A 27352-nucleotide genomic window follows, 5' to 3' on the forward strand; every position below is an offset into this window, starting at 1 on the left:
AGGGCTTTAGGAAAAAATAGTATTGGGTTCTCTCATTCACTGAGTTTGTGAGTTTTCGTATAAAGCTAATGGAGAACTGAGAAAGTAAAAGAAGGAATTATATTGTTTGTATGAATATGAAATGAATTTATATGAGATGAATATGAAATGAATTTATATGAATAGAAAAAGTACTAAATGCATACTTGATATTTTTGCAACTGATGTCCTTTAACCCAGCTAGCTAGCAAGTCCCTTGAGACCTGTAGCTTCTCTGTTTAAAGAAGGCAGTAGAGGAAGTCAGTTCTCCATGGAGACATCATGATGGCGAGGTGGGTACTTAACTACAATCAACCTGCTACATTACTAAAGCTGCTTTTCTTTGCTTGTGCAGTGCTGCAACCAGGCTCTCACATGCTAGGAGCCCTCAATGTACACTGGAATGCATATAAATACTCCAAGCTCCCTACAGGTGACTATTTCAATACTTGGCCTTTTGTTCTTCCGCATTTTGAACCTAACAACTCATCTGCCAAGATTATCTTTAATCCTCTCACAATAAGCTATGGTCTCTAGTTCTCAGGATTAAGAAGTCACAATTTCTAAATATAAATTAACAGCTGTGTGTATTGTCATACACATGGAATTCCTGCACTCAGGAAGCAGATGCAGGGGATCAATGCAAGTTTGAGATCAGACTCATCCACACGGTGAGTTCCAGGCTAATCAGACTTATATACTGCTTAAAACTTGGTAGAATGGCAAACAAGCCCATTTCTAAAAGCTTATTCTTACCCAAGTTATTTAATATCAAGTCAAAACATAAATATTTAAAATAACTCCAAGATTTAACAATTCACAATATTCATGAGACAGCTAATTCAGAATATATAGATTGTTTGACCTCTTAGAAGAATACAGCTAGTACATCATTTGACGAGTAACAAAGGGACATAGGAAGGAATACGGGAGAGAGGAAGGGAGGAAGCTAAGCAGGGAGGAAGGGAGGCGATGCCCACTTGCACTTTCTTACAATGCGGGGAAGGCAGTGCTTTATTAAGGTTTACTGAATCTCTACTCTTTTTTCTCTTAATTCTCATGAATTAAAGATCATCTCTAATGAGATTTCTAAAATAAGTTATAATAAAATAAGTTATTCCCCCTTCTGGTGAGTATTCAAATATTTTTCTGCTTCTATGAAGTTGCTTAACTGAGACAGACACACAAGTGCTTGAAGTTTTAGACTCCAGTAAGCGAGTCGGCTGCAAAGCTCTAAAGGGAAGGAATGGCTTTACTTCAGGAAACGAACGCTGCACACACGGATCTTTCCTACTGTGATGGAGATAAATGTGTTAAAGTTACTTAGACTTTCAAGGAAGAGTTGCTGGCTGGATTCAACTAAATGGTGCAAAGGCACTATTGTGAAAAGTTACACTGACTAGAAAATGCAATACACATCACATCTACAAACACCACAGGAAACGAAAGAGTGAGAGCTCCTATCTAGTTTGTATTCAGAAGGGCGCATATTGGTGGAAAATGACAAGAAAATGGTTTATTGTGGGATTTTGTAAAATGACACAATAAACCACACCTCAGCCTGACAATCAGTCCTGAGGACAAATGACTTACAGTAGAGACCTTAGACTTGGAATTTCTAGCATTGGAGAACCTTTAAACAGAATGGCCTAACAGTGACAGTTGAGAAGGGATCTCATGGATAGGTAGGAGGCTCATCATGCCTGCAATCCGATTTCCATCCCTGGAACTCAGACTAGAGAGAGAAGAGTGTCCTGAAACCATCCTTGGACATCCACGTGTGTGTCATGCATGTGAACACCCTCACGTAACCCCCCATGCTAATGATAATAAGAAATCAAATCGTTAAACAGGCACCTTGTGCCAGGACATGTTCAAATTTCTCTCTCTCTCTCTCTCTCTCTCTCTCTCTCTCTCTCTCTCTCTCTCTCAAAATCCCATATTCATATTATAGATTCAGAAGGAAAGAAGTGAGGAAACATGTCTTACAGGGAGACACGACATAGCAGAAACAGCAGTTTTCTGAAAGATGCTAAGGAGGATGGTCAGCCTTTAACACAGACTGGACTAGAGCTGGGTTAGAGCAGCAAAGGCACTGACCCTGAACTGAGTGGGAAGAAGGCAGAGTGGACGCAGGCTGTGCGCTCCCCGTGCTTTGCTCTTCAAGAGAATGGGAGAATGATCCCACAAGGCAACTCAGGAACCACCCTGGCTGCTGCTGCTCCCACAGACAGGACAGAGAGCCTTCCTACAGTGCCAGGAGGCTAGGATGGCTGTTCCCAATGTCCAAGGGCCCACTCCACCCCTCACAGAGAGCCAGAGCAGAGGCTCTGCAGTGGGACTTTAGCCCAGCTCCATCTCCAAGCCCTGGGGTCTCACCACTGTGCTCTCTCCTCCGAGGTTGACTCTAACTCACATGCAGTAGGTGGAATCTATCCTTTTGTACCTGGCCTTTGTCATTGGGCATGCAGTCTTCAGGGTCATCCATGTCATGAATGACAGGATTTTTTGCTTTTTATGGCGTAATAATATTCCAGTGTGTGCACTTCATTTCCTTATGCATTTGTCTGTGTAGCTGTCCTGGATATTGTGAATGTTGCTGCAGTGACCCTGGTGTCACTTACCTCTTTAACACACTACTAATTCCACTCCTTTTGGAGTTAGGCTCAGAAGTCTGACTATTGGGTCAAATTGTAACACAAAGGCTATTTTAGCCCACACTCTCACAAACAGCACAGGGTTTCATTTGCTCACAACTTGGCCATTTTCCTTCTGGTTTTTGGTAATTGTTATTCTATCAGGCATGAGATGACACACTGAGGTTTTGATTTGCATTTTCAGTGTAATTTTAGTGATGCTATATATCTGTCCACAGAGCTGCTCACACATTTTGGATGCTGGCCCTTATTACAATGTGTGGGTCCGAGTATCTTCCCCATCCCACTGGATAGCTCTCACTCTGCTGGTTAGTGGCATTGCCCTCTCTGCTGGTTAGTGGTTCCTGTGTCTCTTGCTCTGCCAATTAGAGGTTCTTATGTCTAAGTCTGTTAGCCTGACATGGTGTCATTGCCTCTGCTAGTGCTGCTTTCAAGGGCATATCCAGAGAGCACGGCTGAGCCCATCATCAAAGGTTTCTTGAAATCTTGAATGTTCGTTGAGTTGATGACTAACATGGTGAGAAGTGAATACCCCGTTTCCCTTTCCGGCATCAGAATGCCCATCTTCCCAGCACTGTCTGCTGAGTCATGGTCCATGGGCCATGCATTTGGCCCCGCTGTTGAGGATCCATTCGGCATACACATGTGGGCATAGGTTCTTACCTTCTCTCCCATGCCATCACTCAGTGTTCGTGTTTGAGTGCCCAGACCATGTGTGCTGTTTTGACTACTATAGCGATGCAATATCTTTTGAAATTAGCTAGCGTGACACTTCTAACTTTGTTAATTTTGTTCACTTGATTTTCTAGGGTCATTATGGCAGTAAGAACAGATACCCCTTATAGATGCCTCTAAAACCTACATGCTCTGCACACATTACAAATGTGCATAGTGCATACACATACGTGCCAGGTGTATACAGCCCACAGTTCTAGCCTATGTCCTTCCGTGCACACATAGTACACATGCACAGAGACTGAGAGCGAGCAGCATCTGGCCTCCATGGTCCACCTTCCATTCCACACTAGGACTTCCCCTTCAAACTCCAGCCCATCATCTGACAAAGTCAGTGATCCAGGTCATGATTATAGGATTTATCACCATAAAACATACGTTCAGAGCAGAATAATGCAAAGAACTAATGCAAATCTCTCATGGACACAGCTGCATTATCCTTACAAAGAGAGTTTCAAGTAAGTTTATAACTGATGGTCAGAGCTATAATGAGAACAATTGCATCTGCTAGAGTCTGTATCCATCTTCAGCCGTTTACAAGTGGTGCCATGGCCTAGTCCTGTCATCACTGTCTGCCTTAGCCATTTAAAGGAGCCTCCTTTCCACTGCATCATGGACCCACCTTGTCAGAGATCCACTTCTTCGGGTCTTGACAGCGAAAGTACTTCTGTCCATAAGAGGGAGAATCGTACGTGCTCAACGTGTGTATCATTGGGATGTACGTCTCCTTTTTATTGTAGGAAGAAAATGGCAAAAACCTGAAAAGACAGTCAGGAAACATTCACGGTTAGACTTCCAGAAACAACCGAGTCAAAGAGAGCAAGGGTTTAGAAGCAGAGCACCTGCACTCACTTCAACCCTGGCCGCTGTTACCAGCACTGGCTTCTGGGACCCCTCCTTTCCTATTTGTCTAGTGATGAAGACATTCAAAGGTTCCTAATGGGAATTTTGTGAGTTTTAAATATATAATGATGCTGACTATCCAATCAACAATTTGAAGGTGACAGGTTTTTCAAAATTCATAATATAAACAAAATGGCATTTTAAAATTGTTTAAATCTCAAAAATACAAAAAGCAAAAGAAATACTATGCAACACAGGCAGTTCTTACTCACACCAGGTTTCTGAAATCAAAGCTCATGGCACACCCCGCTGTGAAGGCATATCTGATCAGGTGTGAATCAAAGACCACCTCTGCTCCCACCTCAGCTCTGCTTTGCTCCTGACTTCCTTACCTCGTCGCATGACCTCCATGAGTCCTGACTTCCACACAGAGCTGCTATGAGCAACAAGCGACTGCATGTGGACCATGATTTAACATGGAGTCTGACTGGGACACAGGCCGTGCACATGGTGAGCAAGGGAAGTGTCCTGCTGCATCCGGCAGCGTTTTATTTCATTTTGATCTTTGTGATTAGTGTACGTATTAGTGGTTATACTCGGAAGACTAACTCTCACACTCCCACCGCACTGTCCCTGCGGTAGGCTCTCTGTGCAACCTGGCAACTTGTCCTGCTGGCCCTGCTAAATCCTCATTGGAACTCAACAAATAAAAGAACAGAACTGTTAAAGAACAGAACACTTTTAAGCATCCATGAGAAAGAAGACGGAAGAACACAAGCTGGAGACAGCAAGGGGCCCTTTCTTAGCAGGTGGGAAGAGGATTGGGAACATGTGACAGAGAAAGTATGAGGAAAACGAATGTTAATGTAAGAATCAGGACAGAGTGATGCCCAAGAAAATTAAAAGGCTCTCTCTCTCTCTCTCAGGACTCTGAAAACTGATGCTGTGGTCACTGCAGAAGGTGAGATTGATGACGAAAGCTGAAGCAGGCAGATCAAAAGTATCCCTAAGTGACTGAGTGAGGCCCTGGCTTTGTGTTCCCACTCTGCATCCCATGTATTCATTAAGACACAGGCTCAGATACTCTGACATGAAGAGTTCGCCCTCCAGCCCCCGAAGCCCAGAACTGACACAGTGCAGTGTGCATCAGACTGAGGGAACACTGGATGGAGTGAGGGAGCACTGGATGGAGTGAGGGAGCACTGGATGGAGTGAGGGAGCACTGGATGGAGTGAGGGAGCACTGGATGGAGTGAGGGAGCACTGGATGGAGTGAGGGAGCACGGGATGGAGTGAGGGAGCACTGGATGGAGTGAGGGAGCACTGGATGGAGTGAGGGAGCACTGGATGGAGTGAGGGAGCACTGGATGGAGTGAGGGAGCACTGGATGGAGTGAGGGAACACTGGATGGAGTGAGGGAGCACTGGATGGAGTGAGGGAGCACTGGATGGAGTGAGGGAACACTGGATGGAGTGAGGGAACACTGGATGGAGGGAACACTGGATGGAAGGGAGCACTGGATGGAGTGAGGGGAACACTGGATGGAGTGAGGGAGCACTGGATGGAGCACTGGATGGGGAGCACTGGATGGAGTGAGGGAGCGGTGGGTCTAGCGAGGGAACACTGGAGTGAGGGAGCACTGGATGGAGTGAGGGAACACTGGATGGAGTGAGGGAGCACTGGATGGAGTGAGGGAACACTGGATGGAGTGAGGGAGCACTGGATGGAGTGAGGGAGCACTGGATGGAGTGAGGGAGCACTGGATGGAGTGAGGGAGCACTGGATGGAGTGAGGGAGCACTGGATGGAGTCCATTCATTTGCTTCTCCCTCTGCTCATCTGTAAATAGACTGTCATGGGAACCTATGCAAACATCTCGAAAACATAGCAAACTTCCAGAGACGTGTGCTCAAGGGCCAACTTTGAGAAATATTTTAATTAAAAGCTCATTTTGTGGTATAATGGAGTCTCCCCATCAAAAAGCAAATCACACTCAGTTTCTGGTTAGATTTGTTTCCTAACTGGAAAAGTCAAGGTATCATAGTGTAGTAACCAGGGTCCAAGGGGATATGGTGCTCAGGAAATAAGAAGTAGTTGGTTTTTTTTTTTTTTCAAAATAAGGGATATTTTAAAAAAAGAAAAGCCTGAAAACTAAAAATATACAGCAAGTTGAAGTAACTAACTAAGGAAAATATTTTAAAACTTCGAGTTTAGTAAAGTTGAGGCTTAGGAAATGTTGATTAAACCATTACTGTGTCCTGATATTTTCACATAGTACATTTAACTAACACAAGATACTTTAAAATCTAAGTCCAAATTAAAGTTTTATTTATCACTGTGTTCCTATGTCTGCTTAAACAATAAACATAGAAAAAGTCCTACTTTAGTCATTTAATTTGGACCACTGAACTCCTTTATATTTTCAATAATATTTAACATTTTAACAATGCAAATAGAAAGCTTTAAGTTTACAAAGTTAGTTACCAGAGCATGAAGTATTTGCATGTATGCATGGAAACCAGCTTCCATGAAGACAAATTATAGTCTTTCCGATGCTAATTTGCACACGGGATGGACCTCACAGACATGCAGAATTAACGCGGCCCCAGTGTCCCTGAGTACCCGTAGATGGTGTTAAGAGTGGCTGCATTTAGTCTTTGTCTCTCCTTGAATGGTGTTTCAATACATTTTTCTTTTGTGTCTGTGTAAAATTTGTTCATGTGCAAAATGAAGGCACGGACAAGGCCCACAAATGAATCCTACTTTAATTTACCCACAGTGACTCATTGAAGTCACATGCATGTGTGCTCTTGAGTGTGTGCATATGTACATAAACTGTATATTCAAAATACCTGCAAGTTGCATAATCTTTAAATAACTTTTATCTTAAAATTAATGAAATGACTTAACCGTTAAACAAATGGTTATGAAAGTTTAAAATTCACAAGGTAGGTGATTGTTAAACTTTGGTTAGTGTAAGTTTATTTTAAACTTTCTTCTCCAAGCTGAAACATATCCTTTGTTGCACTTTGTGCCTTCACTGGGCGCTGCTCAGTCACCTGGACTCCACGTCTCAGAAAATGTGGGCTAGCCTATGGTTTTATAACTTACTGAAGATGCAGATCTGGAGAAATAAGTATGTTTTTATTACACTTTTAAACTTACTTCATATACGTGCGCAGGATATGTGGGCCATGGACAGGTGGAAGTCAGAGCACAACTTCAGAGCTGTTCTTGCCTTTCACTGTGTGGGGCCAAGTCACTGGACTCAGGGGGTGACACTCGGTGGCAAGTGCCTGTCTGCTAAGTTATCTCACTGCCCAGATCTAAGAAAAACGTCTTCAGAGCAATGTGAGATAAAGGGATATATGCTGGTGACTCACCACTTGGAGGGGCAATTCTAGATTTGCCAGAAGTCCGAGGAAGCAGTAGTTGAAAACGGTTTCAGAAAATGATCTATTGTAATTGACTTGGAATGTTAATATACTTAGTGTAATTTTCTAAATAACACCAACAAATTACCCTTCTTTCTGCCTTACAACTCTGTTTAATTTCCCATCTCTTCATATAATCTTATTACTGTCATTCATAATTCTAGGTTTCTCACCAACCCACTTATTTTTACTGACAGGTAATTCAAATCTTCAAATCATGAAGCTCAATCTAGTATTGATTCAAGCCTCAAATCTTCAGCCTTGCTTAGGCTTTGTACACTGAACTCCATCTGCCCCTTTTCTCTGTGCCCTACCTGCCTTTGTAGCCAGTCTGTCCTCCCTTCCCCTCTGGGCTCCTGCGCATGCTCCTCCTGTTGACATGTTGATCCTCCGCTCTCCTCAGAGCCCAGTTCAACTCTCCCCTCTCCTAGACAGCTGAGTCCACTTAACCCAGCCACTCTGGTTTCTCCATTGCCTAAATGTTACTCATTCAACTGACACTAAGGGGGATTTTCCGTACAATTATCACTTTGGAAAGCACAGATACGTGGTGGAAGATACAGCATACTTGGAAAGAATTCTCCTTATAGGAGGAGACAGGGAACTGGGGAAGAGCACACAAAACATGTGATGGACAAAGTACAGAGGCAACAAGTGACCAGAGGAAGGCCGTGTTTGTTCATGCGTGTGTACATGTCAGTGTTCATGCGTGTGTACATGTCAGTGTTCATGCGTGTGTACATGCCAGTGTTTATGCATGCATACATGTTGAAGGGAGCTTGGAACTGAGGGCAGCTTAAGCTTTTGCCTGTCAGAGTTGAATAAGGAAAGATGAACTTGTAGAAGTCAGGGAGCTGGTGACTCTGTGTGTGTGTGTGTGTGTGTGTGTGTGTGTGTGTGTGTGTGTGTGTGTGTGTGTGTTGCTCTGCCAATCACTTAAATTAGAATCAACTGGAAACACTTCAAACTCATACCCTCTGAGCTGAACTTTCTGTGGTTGAGATTCTGATTCTATGTCTATAACTGTAAACCTGAAAGTGACATACACTTCACTGTCCCTAACTAATTCGCTGACCTAACACTAAAGCAAACCTCAGAGACCTGCATTCAATCTTCTCTGTATAGTTCGTCCCCAAGGGGAAGGGCATATTGTCATCACCACGGTGTTAGCCAGTGACTCTACACTGATGATTTCTCTCTCCCTGCAGAAACATGTCTTTCTGTAACACAAGAACAGTGTTTTCCAGTGCACACTGGGGATACTGAGCAGTCTACAGAGGAAAGTCAAATAGTGAGCGGGTAACAAAAGCCTTCTTATCAACCGGCTGCCTGTCCGACTCATCTGTCTGTGCTTCCTGTCCTTTAAGTTCAGTCCATTACCACTTAATTAGTCATCACGTTTTCTGATGGCTTTTGCTCCCCTCAATCAGAATCCTGGCTCATGGCCTAACTCATAAGGAATGTATCTGCCTCACATGACACGTGCTCCTCTGAACCATACTTGATTCATGTGTTGATGGGATGTGTCCATTGACTTAATATGTCTGTGTCCTAAGTACATTCTTTGAGTGGGCCAATCTGATAATTCAAACTAAGCAAAACAAATCCTTTACCACAAGTATGACTGGAAAACCATTAGCTGTGTCTTCTGCAGTCAAACTTCTTTAGATTTTGAGGGCTTTAAAGACAGGGCAGAACTCTAGTGTTCTGTGGTCATTTGTTGAAGACAATTTTTTTCTTCCAAAGAGCAAGTCAACAAGAGAGCATAGCTCTCACCTCATGCCAGCAGAATAAAGGGTTCTTATGTAGACAGAGTCTAGAACTTAATTACAAAGGCTTATATATGCCCAGTGCTACGAGGTACCAGAACTTCACTAGAAAAATTAAGCTAGAAAAGGGAAGGCAGTACTTGGTGAATTTCAACTGGAATTGGCTGGGAGAGGCCCAGGTATCATTGTCACAGAGTACTGAGGTTCAGTCACTTTATGGGTAGTGTGATTGCCCAGAGACTGCTCTCCTCTCAGGCCTGTTTGGAACAGCCTGTGCTAACGGGGTCAGCTAATTTTGCTTTTAACTTTAAAGGGTTCTGAAGATTAATGAATGGTGCATGCTGGGCTAGTAATTAAAATAATGGGGAGTTACAAATAAAAGTTAAATTGTAAAGGAAACATGAAAATATATGATAATCACTACTGTCAAAATATATAACAACAGTTCAGAAATGTGAAAATTATCAAGGTGCAAGGTGTGTTTTTTAATTACACCCATAGAGAAGTTATGTGATGCATTGTTCCCTTCCTCATCAATATTCTTTAGTGATACATCCCGGCAGATCTAATGCATATATAGAATACTTTAATGTCTTTTTAAAATGCTGTTTTAATCTAGTTTTTAACCCTTCCTATAGCACTTTGTCTACACAGCATGTATGAAAAGATGCTGGTCTTCAGAAATACTAGAGAATGTCTAGAAGCAAGTATTACAGCATTGACCAGGAGCCTCAAACAAAGCCAAGTTGCAAACTTGCAGCACGTACAAAACAGATTAAATTCACGTTTTGCATGTTTTTCCCATTAGTTTCACAGGCGTGCTGGGAGAGCTCAGGAGTCAGATTGCTAGTTTACTTTGCTTCTAATATTTATAGGATAGTCCCCATTTCACCTACATCTCTGAATAATTATTGAAAATTAACAAGTTCAATCGTCCCAAAAGACCAATTCTTCCTCTGATCCAGGATTAGTATCTATAGTACATAAAGAACGAGAAACAGCTACTGCATTGGTGGAGTGCAGATGTCTTTTCAGTTGTCAGCCTTCCCTTTAGCAACTGAGCCATCCCTCCAGATCAGAATGCAGGGTCTAACATAAAAATCTGCATACATTTAAACCATGGCTTGTCTACAACATGCCTGAATGGTGATGGTCTCTTCTGAGGAAATGCCTGCTTGTTACCACAAGTTTCAATTCTTCATGTTCTTACCCCAAAGCTATGAAACAATCTTGAGTCCTTATCACCAAAGGTCCCTCAAGTTTAGTTCAGGCTTAGAGTTAATCTCACCACCTAATCTGGGCTTTCCCTTGATTTGAACAACTTTAGGGAAAACTTTTATACATTTTGATACTATTACAAATTGCTCTACATTTGGTGACTTAAACTTGATGAAGGTCAGAAGTCTGAAATGAGTGTTATTGGGCTGAAATGGAGGGCTGGAAAACTGCCCTCCTTGTGGAGGTTCTAGGTAGATCATGGTTTGGGTCTGAAATGTCTCTAACAGGCTCACGTGCTTGAAGATTTAATCTTGATATAACTCTAATTAAGGATGTGAAAGACTTGTATAATAAAAATATTAGGATGCACAAGACAGAAATCGAAGACGACAGCAGAGCATGGATGATCTCCCAAGCTCATGGACTGGTACTGCTGGTTATGAAATGGCCATCTTAGTGAAGGCAATCCACAGAGTCAATGTAATCCCCATCACAACTGTAACACAACTCTTCATACCGATCTTGAATTTCTTATGGAAACACAACACACACACACACACACACACACACACACACAGAGAGAGAGAGAGAGAGAGAGAGAGAGAGAGACAGAGAGACAGGAGAGAGACAGAGACAGAGACAGAAAGACACACACACAGACACACACACAGACATACACACACGCACAGAGACAGAAAGACAGAGAGACAGAGTGAGAGACACACATAGACATACACACACAGACATACACACACATACACAGACACACAGACACAGACACACACAGACATACACACACACACACAGACACACACAGACACACAGACACAGACACACACACACACACACACACACACACACACACACACACGAGGATAGTTAAAACAATCCGGAATAATAATAAGAACTGAAATTATCTACATCATCCCAAATTTCAATTGTATTACAGAGCCATACTAATGGAAGTCAGATGGCATAGGCAAGAACACAGACATGTTGGTCAACAGAATCAACTCGAAGATGCAAACACACAAGTCCATATGCCTTATAGACACTGGGCTTTGGACAAAGAATCTATAATCCACACTAGAGAAAAAGACAACATCTCCAGCAAATGGTGCTGATAACGCTGGATGGCTGTGTTTAAGATTTAAATAGATCCTGATATCACCTTGCACAAAACTCAGTTCCAAGTGGACCAAGGGCCTCAGTTTAAGACTGGCCATCCTGAATCTGGAAGGAGTGGGAACAGGCTTGAACCCATTAGCACAGGAAAGAGCTTTCTGATCAGGACATTGATAATGCAGGCCACAATCAATAAACAAGGCCTTATGAAGCCGACAAGCTTCTGTATAGCCAAGGAAGCCATCACTGGACATCATTTAGACGCAGCCTAAAGAACAGGAAGTCATATGGTTAGATCTAAAATACAGGAAGAACTAAAATATCTGAACACCAACAAAACAAACCACCTAACTAAAAAGTAGAGAACAGAACGAAAAAAGAACAAGAAACAAAAATGGCGAGAATCACTTAAGAAATTGTTCGACACCCTTAGTCATCAGGGAAATACAAATAAAACTACTTTGAGGTTTAATTTTACCCAGCCAGAATAGCCAGGATCAATAAAATAAGTGGCAGCACATGCAGGCAAGGATGTGGGGATGCGGTGGGGGTGGAAACTTAGATATCCACTGTGGAAGTCAGTGCGGCAGTTCCGCAGGAAGCTAGGAAACCCACGCCAGGCGCAGCTGCGCCTGAAGAGCATCCATGCTCACGGCCGCTCCCTGTTTACAAGGGCTAGCAATCGGAAACCACGTAAATGCCCATCAACTAGTACGTGGATAGTGCAAACGTGGTACTCTTATACAGCAGAACTGTTCGGCTGTTACGGAAAATGAAACTGTGAAACTTTCAGGTAAGTGGATGGAACCAGAGAGGTGATCAGGAGTCCCCGCAGTGACTATTCCGTGTTTCTCTCGTGTGTGACGCGTTGTCTAGAGGTGGCGCTAGGATCTTAGTAACTACAGAGATTGGGTACCTAGGAGGGATGGCAAGGAGAGGAGGGTCCCCGGGAAGGACAAACAGAACGTTATTACAGAGACAAACAACAGGTTAGAATCGGAGGACTGAGTAGGGAGATGGAAGGAAAAGAAAGTGGGGGGGAGAGCTAACACTCAAGGTCATTTGAAAAAACAAACAGAAACCCCCTGTTGCCGAGCCTTCCTAAAAATGGACACACATGAAACAAGTCTGAACTGAGTCACCAAGTAATGGGGAGACAGTGCCCCAAAGTAGGCATTTTATGCCGCCACATAAAACCTTCATTGCCGAAAATGGGTTACATCTTCTTGTTGGCCAAGTGGGCCTCACGGAAACCAACAACCATCACAGGTGATTGCCGGGGTTGCTCTCTAATCCCGAGGGTAAGAGTCTACTGCAAAGACAACACTTATTTATGACATCAAACAGAGAAGTCAAGGTGGTCCACAACTAAAACGTCACCTCTGTTGATGAGCAATGACAGTGCTGGAAGGTTCTTTGTGGGTATCTAAGTAGAAATGTAATCATCAGTATCGCTTGCTACAAATTCTCTTCTGTCATCAACATCACTAACTCGTCTGCAAGAAATACTGGGTGTGGCCGTGGCATAAATGTTATAGGAATAACCAATCACTTTTTAAACTGTATATACAGCTCACGGTTCCATGAGATGGAACTCATACCTAACACTGCTAAAGTAGCCAAGACCTAAGACTACAATAGGTTACGGCTCAGGGGAAACTATTAGGATTTCGTCAAATGAGCACGGCAACCAAGCATCTTCATGGCATCCACAGGTCAGTGCCCCTCAACCATATCAGACCAAAGATCCTTATGACATCCTGCTACATCCACAGGTCAGTGCCCCTCAACCATATCAGACCAAAGATCCTTATGACATCCTGCTACATTCACAGGTCAGTGCCCCTCAACCATATCAGACCAAACATCCTTATGACATCCTGCTACATCCACAGGTCAGTGCCCCTCAACCATATCAGACCAAACATCCTTATGACATCCTGCTACATCCACAGGTCAGTGCCCCTCAACCATATCAGAGGTGCAGAACTTGAGAACTCACACAGAGATGCACAAAACATTCAAAACCCTGTCGCCAAGGCTCAGGTCACTATGCAGAAGAGATAGAAAGATTGTAAAGCCAGACATAGTGGATAACTCCAGGGGAACAGTGTTTTCCAGACATAACAAGACTGACAAAAAGATAGCTCACAGAGACTGTGTCAGCACTCAAAAAACACACGCAGGGTCAATCCAGATGGGGTCCCAGCTCTGAGAGGTAGAAGTGAATTCAGGGCTCCACCCCTAACTAAGAAACTTTCTGCAATTGATACCTTCTGACAAAGGAGAACAGGTTTTCTCCAATAGTGTCTCATTGGGCATATCCATCACACTCCAGAATAGACACCATGCCCAGGAGTCGTCGGACAACACAAAAGGAACTCGATGGTATTTTGTCAACTTGTATCATTTTGGCTTTGTGTGGCATTTTTTTGTCCAATGGGTTTTTATTTCAATTTTCATTTACATGTTTTTATGGGATTTTGTGGGGTTTTTTTTCTGATTCATTTGTTGAGAGGGGGAGAGAAAATTAAAAAAGTTGGGTGGGCAGGGATGTGAGGTCTAGGAAGATTTGAGGAAGGGGAAACATGACAAAAATACATCCTATGAAAAATGTTTTTCATTACCAAAAGCCATAGAAAGTTTTTGGGGAAAATAAAATAGCATGGTTGGCTTTTGTTAGCAAAACTAGGCAGGCAAGATATGTGACATTTTATGGCCATGATTAAAGTAGGAAATTACAAATTCTTAGTTAAGATTCAAAGTAGAAAGGAGAAAAAGAAGAAAGGGGGTTGAATTTGAAAGTGCCTTGCCGGGTGGAATGCAGAGAACTTCAGTACTGACAGGATATGGAGAAGGAGAGGTGAGTGCCCCTGGGGCAGGAAGGTGGGCGCGGTTCACACGTCAAGGACAAGGGGCCGGTGTGCCAGGCACTGAGTCTTAGACATCTAGTGGAAGTAGAAATGAAGATGGGGCTGAACATGTAATTCTGGGATGCAGAAGCAAGACCGGGACTTGTAGAAATCCCTGGGGTAGATGTGGTAGATGGAGTCTCTCAGAAACAACTCCCAGATGCTATTCACACGAGACGGTGTCTGCCTTCCGCTGAGCCTACTGCCTCCCGGTGACATTGCTGTAAAACTTTCCAAAACAGCGTCACTGACACAATATTTCCTCACAGATATATCGGTATTGGTGTCCATGACTTGTCCTGTCCTTCTGACAAAGTACTCTGGCAGGAGCAGCTACAAGAAAGAAGGGTTTTGGAGGGCTCATAGCTCTAGAATCATGGTGGGGATACTGAGGCAGCAGACCTGTGAGGCTGCAGTCTAGAAGCAAGAGATGAAAGGTGTTGCTTAGCTGCCTCTCTCCTCCCACGTGCATTCTGGTACCCGTCCACAGAGTGGCGCTGTCTGTACTTCAGGTGGGCCAGTCCACCTCAGTGCCACGAGGTGCTGACAGACATTGCCAGACACACCTCAGCTCTGATTTTGACACTGTTCTGTTGTGAGTTGCAACATGTTCTCTGTCATGATGACATTTTTCATTCTTACACTGCCACAATGATTTAATTAATGAAAACAAAGACCTTTTGGACTTCCTTCCAAAGTGTTTAAAATTAATTTTGTCAACAATGGCACACATGTACCCAAACATATTCGGATCACTCTCTCCACTCCCCTGCCTGGGTTCCCATCTGTACCAACCACCCTCATCACCACCAGTTCTTCCCCAGACTCAGGACTCTGGGCTCTGGAAAACAAATGCTTGTACTGGTTGTATACAAGAGATTCTCCACATGAAGCTATCAAATTTAAACATCTCTGCACTGAGTTGCAATGTTTAACTCTTTTAAACATTGTGCTAAAATGATTTTGAAAATTATCATTTGTGTTACTGACAAATTTCATAAAGAAAAAAAACAAGAAAGTTCCATGAATTTAGCTTAGGATTAAGACAAAATTCCCCCATGGTTTTTGAAATGGCTCTAAATATACTTTTGCTACTTTGTACTATGTACTCACGCAAAGCCACAATGTCAGCGTTGGTGACTGAAATCAAAATGCCAATCAACTTTGAAAAATGCTGAAGAAGCTGTTTCTTAGAGACTCAGACACTCGAGCAAGTTCAGCTCTTTATACAAAGCAGGCACATCCGTCTTATTGGACCCATTTACTTCAACCTTTAGCACATAGCAAACTGTACTTAAAATGGTCTTAAATTAATCTCCTGTGTCGTCTATTATCAATTAGTTGCATACCTACATATTTACACATCTGGAGGCAAATAAAAATTCCTTGAACTTAAAGAGGGAAAATGGGTGGTGAAAATTTCTGATGCTTATAGAGTAGAGTAGTATATGAGGCCCAGCCTGTACTTGTAACATGACTTCCTCCTCCTCCTTGGATAGCTGTTGTGCAGATATCTGTAGCATATGCAAAGTGCATGTGCTCCGTGTGTGTGTGTGTGTGTGTGTGTGTGTGTCTGTGAGTGCGTGTGTGTGTGTCTGTGTGTGTCTGTGTGTGTCTGTGTGTCTGTGTGTGTGTGTGTCTGTGTGTGTCTGTGTGTGTGTCTGTGTGTGTGTGTGTGTGTCTGTGTGTGTGTGTGTGTCTGTGTGTCTGTGTGTGTGTGTGTGTGTGTGTGTGTGTGTGTGTGTGTGTGTGTGTGTGTGTGTGTGTGTGTGTGTGTGTGTGTGTGTGTGTGTGTGAGTGTGTTTGTGTGTGTGTCTGTGTGTGTATGTGTGTCTGTGTGTGTGTGTCTGTGTGTATGTGTGTCTGTGTGTGTGTCTGTGTGTGTGTGTGTGTGTGTGTGTTGTCTCTGAAGGTATGTGCATCTTGGCGGATACAGAAGACAATTGTTATGTCCTCTCTGCCTTGTTTCTTATCTGCCCTCCAAGTGTCGGGTCACTGATGTACGCGGCCACCTTTTCAGCATGTGTGCTGGGGATCTGAACGCTGCTCCTCTGCTTAGGCAGCAAATCCGCAAAGCAATCTTTCCCAGCCCAGACAATTAATGGTTATCTTTATTTAGATCCTTCTAAATTCTTATTGGTGAAATAATTTCCTAAGAGTCACAGCAACACACTGCTGATGAGGGCAGGTCAGGAGAGCAAATGGCTGGTCTGAGGGGAGTCCTAAGACTTCGTGGTGGGAGAGTCAACATCTGAAGTCACTCCATTCCAGTTCCTCCTAATAAAATGCAATCCATCTCCATGACGACGTGAAAACAAACACCTTTCCGTGGGAATAACACTGATGCTCCATCTTTCAAGGTCACTCAAGAAAATTCTAAAAGAAGGCATCATGATGCTTTGAAAAGCGCTGACTTCTATGTGCTCATCAACAGGATAGCCAACAGTATCAATTATTTTGGTAATTACTCTTCCCTTTCATATGTTTTGCATTGTTGAAAATAGAAAAGTAATTCTGAGCTGGGCAGAGTGATATACCTGAAACTGGCACAGATGAGGACAAGGAAGGATGAGCCAAGGTTAGGGCTAGCCTGGGCTACACAAAGAGGAGGCCCTATCTCAAAATAAAAACAAACAAACTTTAGGACATATCTCCTTACATATTTATACAATGCTAAATATTTTTGCTTCAATTTAAGCAGTACCAACATATGTAATTTCTGAGGTAAATCTATATATTTTCTTCAAAACTAATTGGCTAAGGTAAGGTATTTTTTCTTACTTTTGATACATTAGGTTAACTTGATCAGATGCAGAAAAAGTCGATAAACATGCTACTTTTTTTCATGACAAATAGTGGCTCTAAAGTAAACCTAGACAATTCCATAGGATGTGTGATCATTTCATCTTTATCTAAGTTTATAAACAGTTTTATTTTTCAAGATTTGTTTAAGACTTCTTTACCCTAATAACTCATGTGTATCTTTACTGACAAAATGATCAAAAGCCCGGTGTGAAGGAGAAATGCCATTCTTGTTTCTTTTTTTTTTTTTTTAATTCTTTTTTTCGGAGCTGGGGACCGAACCCAGGGCCTTGGGCTTCCTAGGCAAGCACTCTACCACTGAGCCAAATCCCCAACCCCATTCTTGTTTCTTTATGGACACAGTTTAATGCATTTGTGATTGCTGGTGTGTAAGTTACTGCCATGGGACATACAGTGGTTGGTTCGTAGTTACTGTCTATGGCACACTATGGTATAGTAGCTATTATGTAGGGATTTATATCATACTAAATTGTTACATTATAATTAAAATCACCTGTATTATTACCATAATCACTTAGTATACAGAACACTAAAATACTGTGTGATACACTGCAATAATGATTGCAGAGACAGCCTAGGATAATAACAGTAATAACAATAAGTCCATTGCAGATTTACAATGGTCCACTATAAGTTACACAGGACTCTGCTGTGGACAAAGTCCCATGAGAGAAAGGAAACATCGAAGAGAAGGGTGTTCTGTGTTAGGACCCGAGTCACTAATGCCACTAAACGACTTAACACTGACTCTGCTGATGGGTTAGCCTCCATGCTTGCCTTTATTCTGCTCAGTTATGAACCAACCTCTTTCATTGTACCTGATTTAAAAAAATGTTTTGCACTGTTGTCTTCAAGCACAACTAGTCCACAGAAGATGTGTTTGTTTTATTGTATGCTATTTTGAAAGCATCACAAATAAATGAGTGCTCATTGACACAAAGATTTTATCCTCTGACATGCACGGCTGTCATTATCCTCGAAGAGGGCCACTGGTATGCCTCTCTGAGGGGAGTGGCCTGTGGATTTGCGTTTGCCCTGGGAGTGCTGTGCATACATTCTTAGCATCATTATTGCCTGTTTATTACTGTGAAACTATTGCCTCTAAATAGGCAGATAGTGAGTTTACCTCTCTGTACAAGAAAAAATTTTTTTCTGTAATAGAGAGTAACAGGAAATGCTGGAAAATTTGAATGGACGAACACAGCTCAGTTAAACACTCACATCTTGTCTTGCACGTTGCGCATCCGTTCCTCTTGCTTGAATGCCTCTCTGGCTACATGAAGGTGGTCGATAGGTTCCGATACCCTCAGGGTAGGCTCCAAAGGCTTGTAACGCTGTTCCAAGACTTCATTGATGTCTCGGAAGGGCCCCTTAAAAGACAGGAGGACAAATGTCTCACTATAGAAGAGTCCCAGACGTGTTGACAACTGTTGTGCTAAACTTAAAGAAAATATAACAAACTTATTTAAATCATTTTTAAAACACCATTTTTTCTTGGAACTAAAACAAGCAAATTAAAAAAAGGGTAGTGGGGACACACACCTTTAATCCCAGCAAATCTCTGAGTTCAAGGTCAGCCTGATCTACAGAGCAAGTTACAGAATAGCCAAGGCCACACAGAGAAACTATGCCTTGAAAGAAACACAACAAACAAACAAACAAAACCCTGTCATCTTTAGAACTGTTCTCTCCAATGGAAGTGATTGTCTTAAAACTCTTTGTGCCTTGGCAGATGTCCCTCCCATGTCAAGAAGGTTTGCGTGTGTGGCTAGCAAAACCACAGTCTGAGCTCGCTTTACACTGCAACATCACAGGCTCACTGTCTCCAATACAACAAAGTGTGTACTTGTTTAAGATAGTAAAAACATGAAAAGATTATGAGGATTAATTTTCCAAAAGTTCTCCTCTTACACATTAAAAAAGCCTGTACAGGAGTGCAGAGAGAACACCTTGTGTCCTGCACAGATGCGTCACCAGCATTAAAAAGCCAATGGCCTACGGTGTAAGTGGGAGACAGGTGGGATATCCGGGAGAGGAAGAATTCTGGGAAAGAAGGACGTGGGAGATGCGCTGGGAGGTGTGAGGACACAGACCGTGGCATCTGAGCCGGCCGCTCGGCAGAGTGTAGGCTAGAGCGCTAGAGCACATGGACGTGTTAGGTTACATCGAGTCAGAGAAGAGCCTAGCCCAGGCATTTGTAAATACATTTTGAGTCTGAGTCTGACTTCTGGGAGCACGGGGCTGGGAGGAAGAACCAGGGCCCAGCTTCAACACGTGGGCGCCAACTCTTGTATTTACTTGTTGGTTCCTAAGCAGAGATGCCACACTGCTCATCCTTATTTTATCAGAATTCTGAGCCTCGGTGGCTCCAGAACGAAGAACACAGTCTTTCAGGGCTACAACTGAGAGAAGAGAGTCCACAGAGGAGCCTGTGGTGCGTCCCTGCACAGCCAGCACAGACTGGATCCACTGGGCCTCCAGCCAGCATCGCGATCAGCATAGACACCCAGAAGCTCAGGCATTTGCTGTGCCCTTTACGACGTATTGTTTACTATTGTTTTTGTTTTAACCACTGCATGGAGAGGAATAATACAAAATGGACAAAGATTTCTTATCTCATTCCTTATTCTTAAAAATGTCTCTTTTAGATGGGTTATTACTAGGACGACGCAGCTGGAGCGTCTGCGAGCAGCGAGTGAAGACGGTGGGCTAATAAAAAGGAATGATTCACGCCTCATTTACGTTCACTTATGTTTTACATTAATAGAAACCAATAATAGGAACCAGTTACCATAAAAGTCATGGACCGTAAATAACACAAATGGCAGATCAGTAGCATCTAGTACTTTCCGCAGCTGGACAGGAGGATTGCTATATTTGAAAGTAGTTAATGGATTTGTATTGGAAGTTTGCTTTTTAAAGACATATGATGGTGATTCCAGTCTGCTATGAAGAAACAGAAAGTCTTAAATTGGACTCTTTTGCCCCTTGAAAAGTTCAATGGTTTAAATAATTGGTATTTGGTGTATCGCAGGTGCAAGTCACTCTGTAGCCCGTTTTCACCGTGCATAAGGCAGAGTAAGAACTGTATGTAACCAGGGCTTCCCTTTAGTATGTATAGTGTAATACTCACTGTGGCAATTGGAACATTATACAGCTGAAAAGCAGCAGGAAGGTTTATGTGTTTTAAAAATAATTTAAACGGCTTTTGGATGATAGGAACATCAAAGAAGTAAAAGTTTAGAAGTTGAGATTGTAACAAGTTTAGCCTCCATGTGGAGTAATAGTTTCTTCAACAGAAGCCTTAAACCTCTGTTGGGATGCAAACACACACACACACACGCACACGCAGGCATGCACGCATGCACGCATACCTATCTACTTCAATCTACCTTTTTATCTGTTTGGGATTCATTAGAATTCACAGGAACCTTGCCCGTAACAGAGGATGAAATAAGCTCCTCTTCTGGGTGCTTGATCTGAGCTTCCTGCCCCCAAGTCAGTCTCCCTGTCTGCAGGCTCAGACCACCAGCTTTCTGCCTTTGAGCTCAAAGGTGCACCTCTTTCATGAGTAAACTTGACATCTGCTGACACTTTTTGCCACCTTAAAGATTTCAGGTGTATCCTGTCCCACACATTCCTCAAGTGACACATGGAAATAACTTCAAATTGCCATCATCTCTAACCAACCATCCTTGGAATGTGTCCCTCTAAGTCTCAACATGAACCCAGGTCCTTCTAGCAGTCTCAGCTGTAACTGCACAGTGTTTAATCTGTCTTGCCTCCATGCAGGTCTTGGTTATGAAAATCAAATCTATTTCTGTTCTTCAATCAGTGTTATTGAATAGTCATCCTATATTTTATAAGTGTTTATTAAAGTTTAATAGTGACTTTTTTTTAACCGAGTAGAGTTAAGGTGTCAAGAAATCACCTTTCAAATTCCAAATGTTGCGTTCGAACGCTGGCTTCTGGCAGCCCTAAGTGTCCTCAATGTATAGATAGACATTGAATAAAGGAGATGTGGCTTAGGCGGGGCAGCAAAGCAGTCCTGCTGTGAATAAAATAAGGAAGAGGGAAGAGGGGACAGAAGGAAAGAAACAAGACCAGCAGAAATAGAAGGAAGAATATTACAGAAAGACAGAAGAGGAAAGAGGTGAGAGAGAATGTAATAGGGGCCCATGAAGAAAAGAGGGACTGTGGGGTATGAGAGCCGAGGAAAAGAACATGACTAGAAATAAATGAGAGGAAGGAAAGAAAAGGAAATATATTGATAAAGATTTTTATAATTCTCTCTAAAATGTTGTACAAATGTCAGTTAATAGTACTTATTTTTGTTAGTGCTTTTAAGAGAGGGAAATTCGTAAGTAAAGGCAATCGAGGACATACTTACAGAAAACAGAAATAAACCACGGATAAGCGGTGTAGGAAAAGTTCTAACACCATAGAATGCAGGTCTTACTAAGAGGCTGACTCAGTGTCAGACAGGGAAAGGTAGGTTCTAAGGTGGTCCCAACAGGTCCTGCTGGTGTTCATTGTTGAGTGGTCTCTTATCTCTGACAGAAACAGGTCTACTTATCTCAGAAGGAGCAGAGTGAGCACCGAGGGATATCGATTCTATTCTCCTTTGGGAGCTTACGTCCACTTTCTCTAGGATGGCTCCCATTGAGGGAAGTCAGAGGCCACACTGGATGGCAACTTTGTGGAGTGGACAACTGAGGAAGGACAATGACAACTGTCCATGCAATCAATTAGCCATGTGGATGGAGGGACCCACCGAGAGGATCTCCTTGCCCTCTTATCCTTACAGTTTACTCAAGCCTTCAGAGGAAGCCACAGCTCCTGGACCCAGTCTACACTCCTAAGAGAGCTACAGTCCTAGAGATGCTATCTAAAGGTAAAAGTAGTTTGGTTTAAGCCTGTATGTGCACAGAGGATTAAAGGGCAGACTCAATCCAGCTGTGGGTTGAATCCAGCTGCTGGAACCTGCCTTCTGCAGTTGAAATACTGAAGGGTTCACAAAGTTGTCTCTTCTGGGGACTGTGACAGGTATTTTCTCCTCTAAGTTTACCCTGCAGCCCGGGAAGGACTCTTCCTACCCAACTCTCTCACACTCTGGCCTGTGCTGCAACTCTCTGGAGTGGCTCCAGTTCTCAAACTGGCACTTTTTAAATGATTCAAATGTAAGCCCCATTTACAATGGCACATAAACTATGTGTGTCATCTGAGGACAGGTTATGTCAAATCATCTGGAGAGCACATAAACACATCTCTAGCAATAATAGATTATAGCAGTTATCACCGTAACAATTCTTATAAAACAGTCCAGCATCTCAGCCCATGAGCCCATGTTCTCAATCCATACTCAGTATAAAGCCCAGTACCAGGGGACCACTTGTCAACTTCTCTGGCAACCACTTCAAAGGGACAAGTTTCTTATATAAAGTTATCTTTATGAGAAAAAAACCTACTGTTAAAGACAAGGCATTGTAATCCCCATCAAAATACCAATCCAATTCTTCAAAGAGTTAGACAGAACAATTTGCAAATTCATCTGGAATAACAAAAAACCCAGGATAGCTAAAACTATCCTCAACAATAAAAGGACTTCAGGGGAATCACTATCCCTGAACTCAAGCAGTATTACAGAGCAATAGTGATAAAAACTGCATGGTATTGGTACAGAGACAGACAGATAGACCAATGGAACAGAATTGAAGACCCAGAAATGAACCCACACACCTATGGGCACTTGATTTTTGACAAGGAGCCAAAACCATCCAATGGAAAAAGATAGCATTTTCAGCAAATGGTGCTGGTCCAACTGGAGGTCAACATGTAGAAGAATGCAGATCGATCCATGCTTATCACCCTGTACAAACTTAAGTCCAAGTGGATCAAGGACCTCCACATCAAACCAGATACACTCAAACTAATAGAAGAAAAAGTGGGGAAGCATCTCGAACACATGGGCACTGGAAAAAATTTCCTGAACAAAACACCAATGGCTTATGCTCTACAATCAAGAATCGACAAATGGGATCTCATAAAACTGCAAAGCTTCTGTAAGGCAAAGGACACTGTGGTTAGGACAAAACGGCAACCAACAGATTGGGAAAAGATCTTTGCCAATCCTACAACAGATAGAGACCTTATATCCAAAATATACAAAGAACTCAAGAAGTTAGACCACAGGGAGACAAATAACCCTATTACAAAATGGGGTTCAGAGCTAAACAAAGAATTCACAGCTGAGGAATGCCGAATGGCTGAGAAACACCTAAAAGAAATGTTCAACATCTTTAGTCATAAGGGAAATGCAAATCAAAACAACCCTGAGATTTCACCTCACACCAGTGAGAATGGCTAAGATCAAAAACTCAGGTGACAGCAGATGCTGGCGAGGATGCGGAGAAAGAGGAACACTCCTCCATTGTTGGTGGGATTGCAGACTGGTACAACCATTCTGGAAATCAGTCTGGAGGTTCCTCAGAAAATTGGACATTGAACTGCCTGAGGATCCAGCTTTACCTCTCTTGGGCATATACCCAAAAGATGCCCCAACATATAAAAAGACACGTGCTCCACTATGTTCATCGCAGCCTTATTTATAATAGCCAGAAGCTGGAAAGAACCAGATGCCCTTCAACAGAGGAATGGATACAGAAAATGTGGTACATCTACACAATGGAATATTACTCAGCTATCAAAAACAATGACTTTATGAAATTGTAGGCAAATGGTTGGAACTGGAAAATATCATCCTGAGTGAGGTAACCCAATCACAGAAAAACACACATGGTATGCACTCATTGATAAGTGGCTATTAGCCCAAATGCTTGAATTACCCTAGATGCCTAGAACAAATGAAACTCAAGACGGATGATCAAAATGTGAATGCTTCACTCCTTCTTTAAAAGGGGAACAAGAATACCCTTGGCAGGGAATAGAGAGGCAAAAGATTAAAACAGACACAGAAGGAACACATTCAGAGCCTGCCCCACATGTGGCCCATACATATACAGCCATCCAATTAGACAAGATGGATGAAGCAAAGAAGGGCAGGCCGACAGGAGCCGGATGTAGATCGCTCCTGAGAGACACAGCCAGAATACAGCAAATACAGAGGTGAATGCCAGCAGCAAACCACTGAACTGAGAATAGGATCCCCGTTGAAGGAATCAGAGAAAGAACTGGAAGAGCTTGAAGGGGCTCGAGACCCCATATGTACAACAATGCCAAGCAACCAGAGCTTCCAGGGACTAAGCCACTACCTAAAGACTATACATGGACTGACCCTGGACTCTGACCTCATAGGTAGCAATGAATAGCTTAGTAAGAGCACCAGTGGAAGGGGAAGCCCTGGGTCCTGCTAAGACTGAACCCCAGTGAACTAGATTGTTGGGGGAGAGCGGCAATGGGGGAGGATGGGGAGGGAACACCCACAAAGAAGGGGGGGGGGTTAGGGGATGTTTGCGGGAAACCGGGAAAAGGGAATAACACTCAAAATGTATATAAGAAATACTCAAGTTAATAAAAAAAAAAAAAAAGACAAGGCATTGTTAGCATACACTGTGGCAGGAGTAAGAAGGCCTCCCACAGGATGGGAGAAAATACTTGCACACTGTTTCACTTTCTAGTGTGTAGTCAAAAACATGCTAGCATGTTCGTGAGGTTCTTTTTAATGTAGCTAATATAAAAGTGATCATCTATTTTGAGTCATGATTGGATAAGCAGTTGGGCATATGCTTGTATATGAATATGTATATGTACATGTATATGTATACGTATGTATATATTGGAATTTAAAAGGAATGCCATTCTGACATAATCTGATTGGCCTTAGGAACACTGTGTTAAGTGAACAAGGCCATGCTGGGATGTTGGAAAAGGAAACTGGTACTTTGAAGAAACCAAGGTGGCCAAGACAGAGTTTGTCTGTGGAGACAACCAGTAGTGTTCAGCCAATGGCGCTAACTAACCTGATGCTACAAAAATGGACGGGGCATAGGTACGCTGGGTGACGTTAACAAATGTCACAGCACACACACTTTACTACAGTCGGAGTGGAGGAGAAGGGTGAGGATAGAGAATTAAGGATGGATTCACACAGGGCTGCTTGGTACCTGACACCGCTTCCTGTCGATAGGCGGCAGACTTGCTGACCGGGGGAAGGAGCGGGCACTGGTGCACGCCAGCCAGCTGCTGAGACTGTGGGCTGTCTTGCTCTTCATAGCAGAGCCCTTCCGGTGCTCCAAAGGCTTTGCCTTCTGCAGCCGCACCTCCCATGGGTCAGGCTGCTCCCGGAAAGGTGAGTTGTACACACCTGAAATCTAAGGAACACATTTCTTTAATTTACATACGAGAGTAACTTTTTATCCATTTGAGGAAAAAATACTTTAAACTACAACTGTGGTACTTAATCAGGGGTAGGTTACCAGAGGAGAACTTAGAAAACTTTGTATCTGGTTTAGACCAACAATCTTAGCAACTTTCAGGATTGCAGAGTAAATGTGTTTTGAAAACTCAGTCTGAAATTGTATTTGAGAAAATAAAATAGAGATTTTTAGTCATCCATGTTGTATTCCTGACAGATATGATGTGTTTTAAACTGTAGGAGGAAGCCATACCTTCATTTACATAAATATATGTTTTAAATTGTATCAGAAAGTCAAACCTTCATTTACATAAAGGCAAGTGGGCAATGCTTGAACAAATTTAGGGTATTAATTATATATAAATACTTGACTATTTGAATTGCTGATCATTATACACCAAAAGGGCATTTTTCCACACAATGTTTTTATTGATTCTTTGGGAATTTGAGATCATATAGCCTAGCACACTCAGTTCCCATTTCTTTAATGTCTGCCCTGCCTAGCCTTGGCCTTCCCCCAACCAAATAAAAATAAAATAAAAATAAAGAAGTTCAACATGTGTTCTCTATATACCCACTGCAGCAAAGTCAAACTTGGAGTGCCCCGCACCTTAACGGGGACGGCGTCCTTCCCTTGGCTCCCTGGCGCCTGCCAGGAGCCATCAGTTTCCAAGAGCTACACTTCAGCATGTTTATCACACCTTAAGAGTTCTCTTGGATGGTGTTCTGCTCGGGCTGTGACTGTGGAAGGTAGGAGTTGTCACAGAAGCCTCTCAGGGTCCCTCTTTCTCAACTGTGTGTCTGCAGTCATCCCTGTCACTGAAAGAGTAGCTTCCTTGCTTGTTATAGTCAGCGGGAGCATGGACTTCACATGGTTTCTGCTGACAGCACAAACCACCAAGATGGCCTCCTCCTGCAGTAGGAAAATGGACCCAAACAAGGTAGCCTGGATCCTGAACATCAACAGGGCCCCAGGTGGCTGTGCAGGCCCTTCACATCAATATGGCGTTAGGTGGTGACACGGGCCATGGAAATCGGTAAGGTCCCAGACAGTTTTATGGGCCATTTACGTCAACACAGTCCCCGGGGGCAGCGTGGCCTACAACATCAATATGGCTTCAGGCAGCGGCACGAACCTCAGACCTCTGCAAGGCGTTAGGTAGCAACATGGGCCACAGACATTGACATGGCCCTCTGAGGCATCAGGGCCACATACCCCCACATGCCCCTCAGCAGCTGCAAAAAGCACACACAGCAACAGAACCTCAGGTGGCAGGACGTGCCACTCACTTCAACACGGACCCCTGAGGCGGCAGAACCGAGGATGTCTCTGAGGCTTCAGTCAGTGGTACAGACTGCATGTGTCTACCTGAATCTCCGGTTTATCACGGACTGGGGCAGCAGCTGAGCGGATCACAGACACTACCATGGCTCCTTGTGGTACCA

At 43.0% G+C, this 27352-nt stretch overlaps 1 protein-coding gene across 1 annotated transcript in view; it reads right to left on the minus strand.

Moving 5' to 3' along the window:
* The window catches only part of Spata17 (spermatogenesis associated 17), a 173228-nt gene that overhangs the window by 40578 nt on the left and 105298 nt on the right, over window positions 1–27352 (minus strand). The window contains exons 7-9 of the mRNA XM_032915678.1: window positions 25656–25862; window positions 18754–18902; window positions 4033–4168 (exon numbers count right to left, since the gene is read on the minus strand). Coding sequence (XP_032771569.1) covers window positions 4033–4168; window positions 18754–18902; window positions 25656–25862 — 492 coding nt within the window. The remainder of the gene's footprint in view (window positions 1–4032; window positions 4169–18753; window positions 18903–25655; window positions 25863–27352) is intronic.

Source organism: Rattus rattus, chromosome 10 (assembly GCF_011064425.1).
Source record: "Rattus rattus isolate New Zealand chromosome 10, Rrattus_CSIRO_v1, whole genome shotgun sequence".
In the NCBI taxonomy this organism is placed as follows: domain Eukaryota; kingdom Metazoa; phylum Chordata; class Mammalia; order Rodentia; family Muridae; genus Rattus; species Rattus rattus.